Raw genomic sequence first — 11463 nt, 5'->3', positions numbered from 1 at the left:
GAAATAATTACCTGACGCATGTTTTCTGCCTCTAAGAAAGAAAAATATTAACCAAAGCAAGAAAACACCTTGCTGCTATTTTTTTTGGTGCAATTCCAAACAGAGGCAGCTTTAAAAGATATTTTGTCATATCTGACTTTACGAGCAAACAAAAATTTTTCTTCATGCTTATTATTCAGGTATTTTGCTGTAATTCTGTCCTGTTTCCCAATCATCCGCTGCTTGTCATCTGCTACCTGAGATGTTGTAAACTTTTCTGCAACATGTTTTTCAGAGATGCTTTTACTTCCTTGTTCTTTAGGCTATAAACAAGGGGATTCGCTAGGGGAGTGACCACACTGTACTGCATGGAAAAAACCAACTCCCATGGGGAACCTGAGGTTGGCATGAGATAGCGAAGAAAACCTGAGCCGTAAAATAAGCTCACTGCGGTGAGGTGGGAGGAGCAGGTGGAGAAGGCCTTGCTTCTGCCTGAGGTGGAGGTGATGCTCAGGATGGTGGAGACAATACGGGCGTAAGAGAAGAAGACCAGAATGAAGGTCCCAAAGGCATGCAGGAGGGCAGAGCCGAGCAGAACTGCAAAGTTATCAGAGCTATTGGAACAGGATAGAGGGAACAGAGAAGGAATCTCACAAATGAAGTTGGAGATGACTTGCGTCTCACAGAAGTCCAAATTCCAGGCTAGGAGGGTATTGATGAAAGCATCCAAAAAGGCCAGACCCCAAGATCCCCACGCCAGTCCCACACACAGCTCATTGCTCATCTTCTGACCATAGAGTAGAGGGTAGCAAATGGCAGCATAGCGGTCATAGGCCATGACTGCAAGGAGGCAGAGCTCTGTTCCCCCAAAGGCAAGTGTAATGCCCGATGTTCTAAAACCTCCCACAAAAGACCACCAGAGTCGTGAGTCAAAGCCAAGCGGCAAGGGTCGTTTATTGCAGGTTCGAACCTGGACCTCTGCGCACTCGTTGCCGGTGACACACAGAGGCCCCGATCAGAGTTGGTATAGGGTTTTTATAGACAGGGACAAACAGCATAGGTGAGTGAGGGTCCTGATAGGTAAATTCTAAAGTAAGGACATTTGTGGTTTTCTGATTGGGCGTCCTTTGTCTGTTACTTGTGGTGGGAGAGAGAAAAAAAAGGGGAAGGGGATAGGTGAGGAATGTGTTAAACAAGCAAGATTACAGAAGCGAGAGACGCCAGTTAGTTTAAGTACAACTACTCATTCCATTACATTTAGGAAGGTTTACAACCCATTCTACTACACAGCGGGTTACATTCAGGAAAGGTCTCACAATGCTCATAGCAAACAGCAAGCAAAACAGACTTCTCAGCAATTGTATTTCTTATCAAAGATCCATAATAAACAGAAAAGAGAACCTAGCTTTAAACTAAGGTAGGGCTGTTATTTGGATTGTTCCTTTCATTCCCCCCTTTTTCTTGTGCCTAAAGAGCCAATCTTGGATCTTCAGTTTTCTATTTGTAATGTCTCGAGCGGTTGGTACTGAGTTCGTAAGACCATTAATTGTACAGCATTGAACCTGTCTTGGACAAAATTAATAATTCTGTTTATGATACAGGGGCCGAATGTGAGAGCGAGAAGTAGGATGGCCAGAGTTAGAGCCCCTGCAGTAATGAGTTCTCTTGCTGGTGTCTCCGCACGTATACCCAATCTCCGGGTCGGTAGTGATGCGGCTCAGGAGGGGGCCCATTCTTATAAATGTCTCTCAATCTGGGCCAAACTTCCTGGTGGGTGTGCTGGAGTTCCCTCAGGGAAATAAGAAGTTCATGATCATCAAATTCAGTTAACACATTAGACTATAGGTTGGGAATTATAGGGGGGGCACTCCATACATGATTTCAAAGGGGGTTAATCCAAGTTTGTAAGGGGAGTTCCGCACCCTAAACAGAGCGTAGGGGAGTAAGACTACCCAGTTAGCGCCAGTCTCCATGGTCAATTTGGTTAGGGTCTCTTTTAGGGTTCTATTCATTCTTTCTACCTGTCCTGAACTTTGGGGTCTATATGCACAATGTAGTTTCCAATCGGCCCCAATAAACTACGCTATCCCTTGTATTACCTTTGAAATGAATGCTGGTCCGTTGTCTGATCCTATTAGGGTAGGGAATCCGTACCTGGGCATGATGTCTTCCAACATTTTCTTTGCTACTATCTGCGCAGTCTCATGCTTGGTGGGGAAGGCCTCTGTCCATCCTGAAAAGGTATCTATAAACACTAGCAGATATTTGTATCCATATTTTCCAGGCTTTACCTCGGTGAAGTCTACTTCCCAATAGGCTCCCGGCCTGGTTCCGTGAGTTCTTGAGCCAGGGTTTTTCCCGTGGTTGGTGGCGTTAGTTAGTTGGCAAGCTTTACAGCTAGTAACTATCTGTTCGATTTTTGTCCTAGAGTCTTTGATGGTGATCCTAGCATGTCTTATTAAGTCTTGCATTTTTCTCGTGCCCATATGAGTGGCTCGGTGCATCTTGGATAAAACTTTATTTCCCATTTCCTCTGGGAGGATTATGCTACAGTCTGCTGCTCTCCACCATCCGTTAAGGCACTGAGTCATAGGCAATTTTTGGATCCAGTCTAGGTCTTTTTTAGTGTAGGTGGGACTTTCTGGTAAACTAGCTGGACCGGGGTCTGGTAGGGTGGTCATTAAAGCACAGTCCACCTGTAAGGCCACCTCTCGGGCCACCTGGTCAGCCAAATTATTTCTTCTGGCCACCGGTGTGATCGGTTTTTGGTGGCCTGGGCAATGTATGATGGCTAGTCGTTTAGGCAGCCAGAGTGCTTTTAAAAGAGCCAATATTTCTTGTTTTTGATGGTTTTCCCCTCTGCAGTTAACAGTCCCCTCTCTCTGTATATAGCTCCATGTATGTGGGCCGTAGCAAAAGCATATCTGCTATCGGTGTACACATTTAGTCTCTTGTCTTTTCCCAAAGTCAGTGCCTTGGTTAAGGCCACAAGTTCAGCCCGTTGGGCAGAGGTGCCAGCTGGCAAAGGCTCTGCCCAAACCGTCTCAGTTTCAGTTGTGACTGCTGCCCCCGCGTACCTTTGACCCTGATGTATAAAGCTGCTGCCGTCAGTGAACCAGGTAACTTCGGCGTCTGGCAGCGGATGGTCCTGTAAATCTTCCCGAACTCCATGAACCTGTGTCAATATCTCAGCGCAGTCATGGAGAGGGGTATCTAAGTCCGGGTCTGGTAACAGGGAGGCAGGGACGTAAGATGCCTAAGTCTAGGAGGCGACGGATATGTGGTGTGATGCCATTTTTGGCTTCCATTGACATCGGGTATTGTCGGACCCGAACTGGATCTGCCCCCGGCTTCAGCTCTATGAATAGAGCTGGGCAATGTTTAGCCAATCCCATACCCCCGGTTTCAGCCCATGCTTCCGGAAACTGCTGGAGCCAGGGCTCTATGTTTTGACTTTGTGAGGGTGGCCCCTGATGGAGTCGATATTCATCTTCTAATCTTAGAGTAAGTATGGTAATGGGTTGGTTGTGCGGGCCAGTCACTTGGGGGCCCCCTGGCGTAAAATGAATCTGGGCCCCCATTTTAGTGAGTAAGTCTCTTCCTAATAAGGGGCACGGGCTGTCAGGGATGACTAGGAAGGAATGGGTGACCTTTCCATTTCCTAGGTCCACAGTTCTCTGGGTGGTCCAGGGATATTTTCTTATTCCAGTAGCCCCTTGGACCCAGGAAGATTTTTCAGAGATTTTTCCATGGGGTCTGATCAAGACCGAATGTTGTGCCCCTGTGTCGACTAAGAATTGAACTGGGTTCCCCTCCACTTGTAGCGTTATAGGTTCGGGGAGGGGATCCGAACCCCGTCCCCCCTATTCTGCATCTTGAGTGAAGAGGGCGGGTGTGGTTTTTGGCGGCCACGGTTTTTGACCATGATGTGGCTTTTTCTTTTTAGGGCATTCTCGAGCCCAGTGGCCTTTTTCTTTGCAATAGGCGCATTGGTCCTTATCTAGGGGCTGGTGTTTATCCAGGGGCTTTTGGACAACAGTAGCCAGGACTTTGGTCATTTTCTCGGTGGCTTTAAGTTGCCTGTCCTCTGGAGTCTCTCTATTATTATAGACACGCTGGGCAATGCGGAGTAAGTCCTGAATCTGTTTTCCCTCCAGGTCCTCTAGCTTCTGGAGTTTCTTTTTAATATCAGTGGCTGCTTGATTTACAAAGGCCATTACAACAGCAGCTTGATTTTCGGGGGCCTCGGGGTTCATGGGGGTATACTGTCTGAAGGTTTCCATTAATCTTTCTAAATAAGCGGCAGGGTTCTCTGTCTTACCTTGTATTATTGAATACACTTTTGCCAAATTAGTGGGCTTGCGTGCAGCAGCCCGGAGACCCGCCATTAGAGTCTGGCGATAAATGCGCAGCCGTCCCCTACCTTCTGCCGTGTTGTAGTCCCAGCCATCCTGTGGGGGTCGGGTCAAGGGAAAAGCTGCGTTAATGAGATCAAGGTTAGCAGTGGGTTGGCCGTCATCTCCAGGAACCAGCTTTCTTGCCTCCAATTGAATTCGTTCTCGCTCCTCGGTGGTGAACAGGATTCGGAGGAGCTGCTGACAATCATCCCAGGTGGGTTGGTGAGTAAACATAACGCTGTCTAAGAGACTTATTAAATCTTTAGGGTTGTCAGAAAATCGGGCATTCTGGGTTTTCCAGTTATATAGGTCACTAGTAGAGAAGGGCCAGTATTGAAGTCGGGGATTCCCCGTATCATCGGGAGGCCCTATTTCCCGTAAGGGTAAAGCTACGGTGGAGTCAGGAAGGCGGAGTCCTGGCTCACGTGGGGCCCGCCTACGGGTATGTCCAGCCGGCCCTTGGACTTTGCCCCCACTAGGCATGGGCGCGGGTTGAGCCTCCCTATTCTCCAGTTCTCCTATGGGCTGGGCTATGGGAGGCTCTGCCGGCGCAGCAGGGATAAGGGCAGCTTGCGGAGTGCGAGGAAGAACCTGATAAGGGGGAGGGTCAAGGAAAGGTAAATCTTGGTTGTCGGGGAGATCAAAGGGTGCAGCTGGAGTTGGCGGCTTGGGAGAGTTTTTTTACTAAATCTTGCCACACCAGAATATAGGGAATCTGATCCGAGTGACCTTCTTTCCCTGGTAGGAAAATTTTTGATTTTATTTTAAGGACCACAGGGAGGCAGAAGGTTCCCTCTGTAGGCCAATTAACCCCAAAGGTGGGCCATTCAGAGCGGCAATAGGTAATTAACTTCCTTTTGTGAATGTCTAGGCTTAAGCTGTGTCCTCTAGCTTTTACGTCCCTGAAATTGGCGAGGAGGAGGGAGAGAGGGGTGCTCTGCGTTTGGCCCATATTATAATTCTGAGGAAGAGGAGAGGAGAAAGGGGGGGGGGGCGCCGCTGGTCAGGGGGCAGGAAGGAAAGCCGCAGGGAGCTGAGAAAGGAGGAGAGAGAAACAAAGGATGGAATAATTAATTCTGATCAGCCGAGAAAACACTTAATTCCAATAAAACATCCGACCTATGAAAGAAAAACAAGAACTAACAAAAATCTTTCGCAGCGGTTCCAACTTTCTTGGCTAGCCCGACAGAGAGGGTTACGGCGGTATTTACAAGGGCCCCGGGGTGACAATACATTTAGACTGACAAAGAAGCACTCTTTAGACTGACAAAGAAGCACTCGCGTACTCGCCCGTCCGCGTCCCTCGCGGGAACTTAGGTGCCTCTTAGCATGGGCGGGCAGGTATAAACCCCCTGCTCGGATCAAAAAGATTTTGACCGCCTTAAGCCGTATGAGGATCACCGCGGAAATCGGGTTAGAGCCCACTCGAATCCCGTAGCTTATGCTGTGGGACTACACATAGGGTAAGTCAGGCGCGTGCCCCTGACTCCCAACAATCATTCCATTCAACAGACAGACACACAGACATACATCACATCAAAATACCGGTAATAATTGGCATGCCTAGATGGTTTTTCTTCTTTTTTTTTTTTTTTTTTTTTTTTAGACGCCTAGAGATATTTTTAGCACTCTGGAGGTTCATAAAGAAAATGAAAGTATTTAGTTCGCAGGCGCGTTGGGCGTAAACAGCCCCCAGAAAAGAATCCAGATGGGCCAAGGAGCCCCAGATGGACCGACCTGGTCCCCAGATGGGCCAAATAGCCCCAGATGGACCAACCTGGTCCCCAGATGGGCCAAACAGCCCCAGATGGGCCAAACAGCCCCAGATGGACCAACCTGGTCCCCAGATGGGCCAAAGAGCCCCAGATGTCAGTGGACGTCTCCAACTGACCCCGGCTGGGTGCCCTATAGCGCGTCCGCCAGGGTCACACCAGCTTCCAGACAGAACCGGTTCTCCAGAGAAGAAGCACAGATTAGAGAGAAAAGGAAGAACGTTAGAGCCGGCTTACTTACCGATCGGAATCAGATACGACCCATTGATCAGAAGTCTGGTGAGCTCGGGGGAGATCTCGGTGGGACCTCCAAATGTAATGCCCGATGTTCTAAAACCTCCCACAAAAGACCACCAGAGTCGTGAGCCAAAGCCAAGCGGCAAGGGTCGTTTATTGCAGGTTCGAACCTGGACCTCTGCGCACTCGTTGCCGGTGACACACAGAGGCCCCGATCAGAGTTGGTATAGGGTTTTTATAGACAGGGACAAACAGCATAGGTGAGTGAGGGTCCTGATAGGTAAATTCTAAAGTAAGGACATTTGTGGTTTTCTGATTGGGCGTCCTTTGTCTGTTACTTGTGGTGGGAGAGAGAAAAAAAAGGGGAAGGGGATAGGTGAGGAATGTGTTAAACAAGCAAGATTACAGAAGCGAGAGACGCCAGTTAGTTTAAGTACAACTACTCATTCCATTACATTTAGGAAGGTTTACAACCCATTCTACTACACAGCGGGTTACATTCAGGAAAGGTCTCACAATGCTCATAGCAAACAGCAAGCAAAACAGACTTCTCAGCAATTGTATTTCTTATCAAAGATCCATAATAAACAGAAAAGAGAACCTAGCTTTAAACTAAGGTAGGGCTGTTATTTGGATTGTTCCTTTCACAAGCACAAAGAAGGCCTGGGTCAAACAGTCTTCCACTGAGATGGCTTTCTTCTCAGACAGGAGGTTCTCTAGCATCTTGGGCACAGTGACCGAAGAGTAACAGAGATCCAGGAAGGAGAGGTGATTCAAGAAGAAGTACATGGGTGTGTGAAGGTGAGAATTGGTCCTGATAACCAGGATTATCAACAGGTTCCCTGACAGAGTCAGGAGGTAAACTACCAGGAAAAGAACAAAGACTAGAGCCTGGGTATGATGATCTTCAGGGACTCCAAGGAGGAGAAACTCAATGATGGTGCTGTGATTTACTGAGGCCATTTAAAGATGATAATACTTTGGAAGAAAACACAAAGAGAAATAATATATCAACCATCTCCTCTGGCAACCCAAAGCTTCTACTTATTCTATGTACATACACTTTTTTTTTCTTCATCTGCTCATTATTGCCATACTTGTTTAATATCTCTCATGCAGTCCCTTGAAGCATGCATGGCCTTCCCTTTTCTGATTTCCTGGTGTATCAGCCCTGAATATTCCGTGCTTTTTCCATTTGTTGCTCTTTTCTTACAAATAGCTCTAGAGAAATTCACATAATTTTTCAGATCTGACCCTTGAATAATTTTTATCTCTTTAAACTGGGCCATTGATCTTGTTCTATAATGTTCTGCTCAAGAACTCATTTTCTGCAGAAGATGCCGTAATCCTGTTTTCCTCAGTCAGTCTTTCACCTTACATTCAAGACTTTGTAATAGTTTTTTACTAATTAATTATGTACATTTGTGTTATCTTTTTTCTCTTTATTATTTTGCATATATTTGTAACATTTGATCTTAGAGATAATTTTGAAAGCTGTGTGTGTGTGTGTGTGTGTGTGTGTGTGTGTGTTACGGAGTTGAGATAAGGGAGGAAACTACCAAACATTTTATAAAGTTACAAAATATAGCCAAGAAATAATAAAGGTAAAACAGAACTGAGTTGTTCATCAAAAGAAACCACTAAAAAAAGAGAGAAGTCCTAGCCATATCAATCAGACAACAAATCACTGTAGTAATCAAATTGCCAATTGGTGAGGAAGAAGTAAAACTTTCACTATTTGCAGATGACATGATATTCTATATAGAAAACCCTAAAGACTCCACCAAAAAAACAGCTAGAACTGATAAACAAATTTAATAAACTTGCAGGATACAAAATCAATGTACAGCAACTTGTTGCATTTCTATACACCAATAATGACACAGCAGAAAGAGAAATTAAGAAAACAATTCCAATTTCAATTGCACCTAAAATAATGATACCTTAATAAATCTAGCTAAAGAGGTAAAAGAATTATACTCTGAAAACTATAAAACACTGATGAAAGAAATTGAAGATGACACAAAGAAATAGATAGACATTCCATGCTCATGGATTGGAAGAACAAATATTGTTAAAATACCTAACTGTCGAAAAGAATCCACAGATATAGTGCAGTCCCTATCAAAATACCAACAGCATTTCTCACAGAACTAGGACAAACAATCCTAAAATTTGTTTGAAACCACAAAAGACTCTGACTAGCCAAAGCAATCTTGAAAGAGAAAAGCAAAGCTGGAGGCATTACAATTCTGGACTTCAAGTTACATTACAAAGCTGTAGTAATCAAACCAGTAGGGTACTGGCACAAAAATAGACACATAGATCAACAGGACAGAATAGAAAACCCAGAAATGAATCCACAACAATATGGTCAGTTAATATGGTCTTCCTGGCTTTCCTCACTCATGCTAGATAGTATTTAGGCATCTGTCTATATTCCAAGCCCTTCTGAAAGATCAGATACAGGTTACCTATCAGTCGTGTCCAGTGGGTAATGTGTGGTTTAGGGTGGCGTACCAAGTTGATTCCGACTTGGCAGTGAAAAAGAAAAATCAAATGGAAAAGTCAATTTTAATGTGTCTTTCTCATCTCTGTGCTTGCAAAATTCTCTTGAATAAACATCCTCTCTGACTTCTACATTAGTTAATTAAATATATTCAATTTAATTGAAAAAAATGTAAGTACTTTCAATTTGCTGCCTCCCTTTGAGCTGATAGTTGCTTCATTCTACCACATTTACATTCAGCATAGATCAGGGCCACACGACCTGTCAGCGAGGTAGGTAGAACCCTATATTGTGAGATTCCAGATTTTCTCACCCCTGTCCCCAAGATCCTTTGGTGACAGAGTGAGGCCAAAGCTTATTTTAACTGTATAGTGAAGATAAACACAGATTACAAATTCTGCTCACTTACCTTTGAAGAGCGAACACAGTGGATTCAATTCACACTGAAGTCTGAATGACTAGTTTTGAATTTCAGCAAAGGGGAAGAAGACTGGTTTCTTTGCTTACAGGGAGAAGAGTGGTAGCTCCAGCTGGAGCCCAGGGCTTTCCTCTGAATACGAGACTCGTTTTGCCAACTTGCCAGGGATAGCTTGAGTACTTCTCAGATGGCCACTTATTGGTATCTTGTCTACATTTTTTCACAATCTATCTTAAAGAGAGGTGCGGCAGGAGGTTACTTGGATTAAATCATTTTAAGAAAAACATTCATTTTATGAAAAAAACCCAGGTGGTTTATATGGCTGGAATTTCACTATTGGGAATTCACATTTCCCAGTATTTTCCCAATATTTCTTAAAATAATCTGTGTCTACATTTAAAATTCAATCAGCTGTGGGAGACATAGCACATTATTTTATTTATAAATTATTAAAATATTTAGGTCTAATAATTTTATCCTATTATTTCCAAAGATACAGGTAGCTGAGGATTACTCTACATCTAACTCTTCATCTGCCCAGTATAATCACATGGAAAATGTTGAGAATTGGAAAAAATGTCCGGGAAGGTGTAGTAATGAGGATAGGAGGAAAAACAGTTACTGCTGGAAGAGAGAACTTGTCTGCCCCTGGTTGGGAGGCATCTGGAATGGGGAGAAGCAGTGTGCATAGAAGTTACATTTCACTGACCTTAGTATTTCCCCCTGAAATCTTTTTTTCCTTTTCCTTTTACCATCTACATTACTGGAGACTAGAACTGATAGGGAGGAAAAAAATTAACTCTTTTCTAGCATATGCGATTAGACTTTTATAATATATAACATTTATAATATATAACATATTCTATAAATTCTGGCCATCCAGGAACTCCCTGTCTACTCTCTTGTGTTTCCTCTATATGTCTTCAGAGTAGGAACCTCTCACCTGCTTGTTTCAGTCTCCCTTAAACCTGAAATTTCTAGATTAGTGAAAAATTTGTAGAAAGAATGCAAGAAATCAACAAAACCCATTTTCAACAATACTCTGGAAGCACAGACAAGCATTATTGAGAAGATAGTAAGAATGACTGATGACAAAACCCTTGGTGGAGGACAAATCTTTAAAGCCTTGTTTGATGTAACTAACTGGTGGTTAGAGTTCTGAGCTAGGCTCCAGCACAGGGAAATAGTGATGTTTGGGTACGGATGAGAAGGGTGGCCTCAAAGAGACAGGAGTAGAAAGTCAGATGAGGAGAGACAAATATAACCTGGAAGTCTCTAGTGGGGGTGGGGATGGGGTGAAGACCATTACAGATACCATGGAGGACATTACCCAGCTCATGACACTTCCTGGCACAGAAGACATCTGTTTGCTCTGGTTTTTCCATAGGGTAAGGAGTCATCCGCAATCAGGTGCTCTTTTTGCAAGAATCAGTACTTCTAGACTCCAATTATTGAACTAGTAGATAATTTTTTTCTTAGTTAGAAGTCTCCGTGATGGCAGGAAAATAGACTGTCTCTGATAAATGTGTTTTAAATAACATGTTTCGGTCTTTCTTACTAACCACGGTAGAAAAATACTCAGATTCCTACAAGAGGTATCTGAGAAACCTGTCTCATGTGATCCAGATGAAATCACATGGGCATCTGTTCCTTTAGCTGCCTTTGTGATTCTAAATACTGGGCTAAAGTATCAGTGAAGAAGCAATTTCCGGACATAATCCATTAGAAAGGCAATCAGTAAATTGGCCAGCTGAGTTTGGGGACTCAGGAGACAGATGAATTTCTAAATTCCCTGAAGTCACAGCCAAATGCCAGACTTTAATTAACCAGAAGAGTTGAAACTTGTAAGAATCATAGGGCATTCTCTCTCTCTGTGTTCAGACTATTTGGGTCAAAGCAAACGTCTTGATCCTTTGGTGGATGTCCCGTGGGTTTTGAAAGTCGGAAGGCTGGGTAGCAGTTTCCAGTGGACCTGTAAGGAGCTGGATGGTTCATTTAGGAAATCACAGGGAATTATTTTCCTCCATCCATATGAATGGGGAAATCTACAAATTGTGATGATCAAAGGAGTTAATCAACAGAAAATGTATTTTTATATGTCTAATCAATTTTTCCCATCCTAGATTGATAAAGCTTTATGATTCAGCCCAC

The 11463-nt window shown here is 44.1% G+C and overlaps 1 protein-coding gene across 1 annotated transcript; it reads right to left on the bottom strand.

Moving 5' to 3' along the window:
* Positions 1-232: 232 nt before the first annotated feature.
* Positions 233-7348, bottom strand: LOC123590943 (olfactory receptor 8S1-like). Its single transcript, XM_045464621.1, has 2 exons — positions 7030-7348; positions 233-849 (listed from the first exon to the last, which is right to left on the bottom strand). The coding sequence occupies exons 1-2, from the start codon at positions 7346-7348 to the stop codon at positions 233-235; spliced, it is 936 nt and encodes a 311-aa protein (XP_045320577.1).
* Positions 7349-11463: the final 4115 nt, after the last annotated feature.

This window comes from Leopardus geoffroyi, chromosome B4 (assembly GCF_018350155.1).
Source record: "Leopardus geoffroyi isolate Oge1 chromosome B4, O.geoffroyi_Oge1_pat1.0, whole genome shotgun sequence".
Lineage (NCBI taxonomy): Eukaryota > Metazoa > Chordata > Mammalia > Carnivora > Felidae > Leopardus > Leopardus geoffroyi.
Note: the sequence above shows the minus strand (reverse complement) of the source record. Positions and strands in the feature narration are given on the sequence as shown.

Bases quoted from the DNA above. Each gene is read 5' to 3' on its own strand.
- LOC123590943 (XM_045464621.1), bottom strand. From the start codon at position 7,348: ATGGCCTCAGTAAATCACAGCACCATCATTGAGTTTCTCCTCCTTGGA. The intron at 850-7,029 runs AAGGAACAATCC...TTACACTTGCCT, and splicing joins GGCCTTCTTTGTGCTTGTGA to TTGGGGGAACAGAGCTCTGC.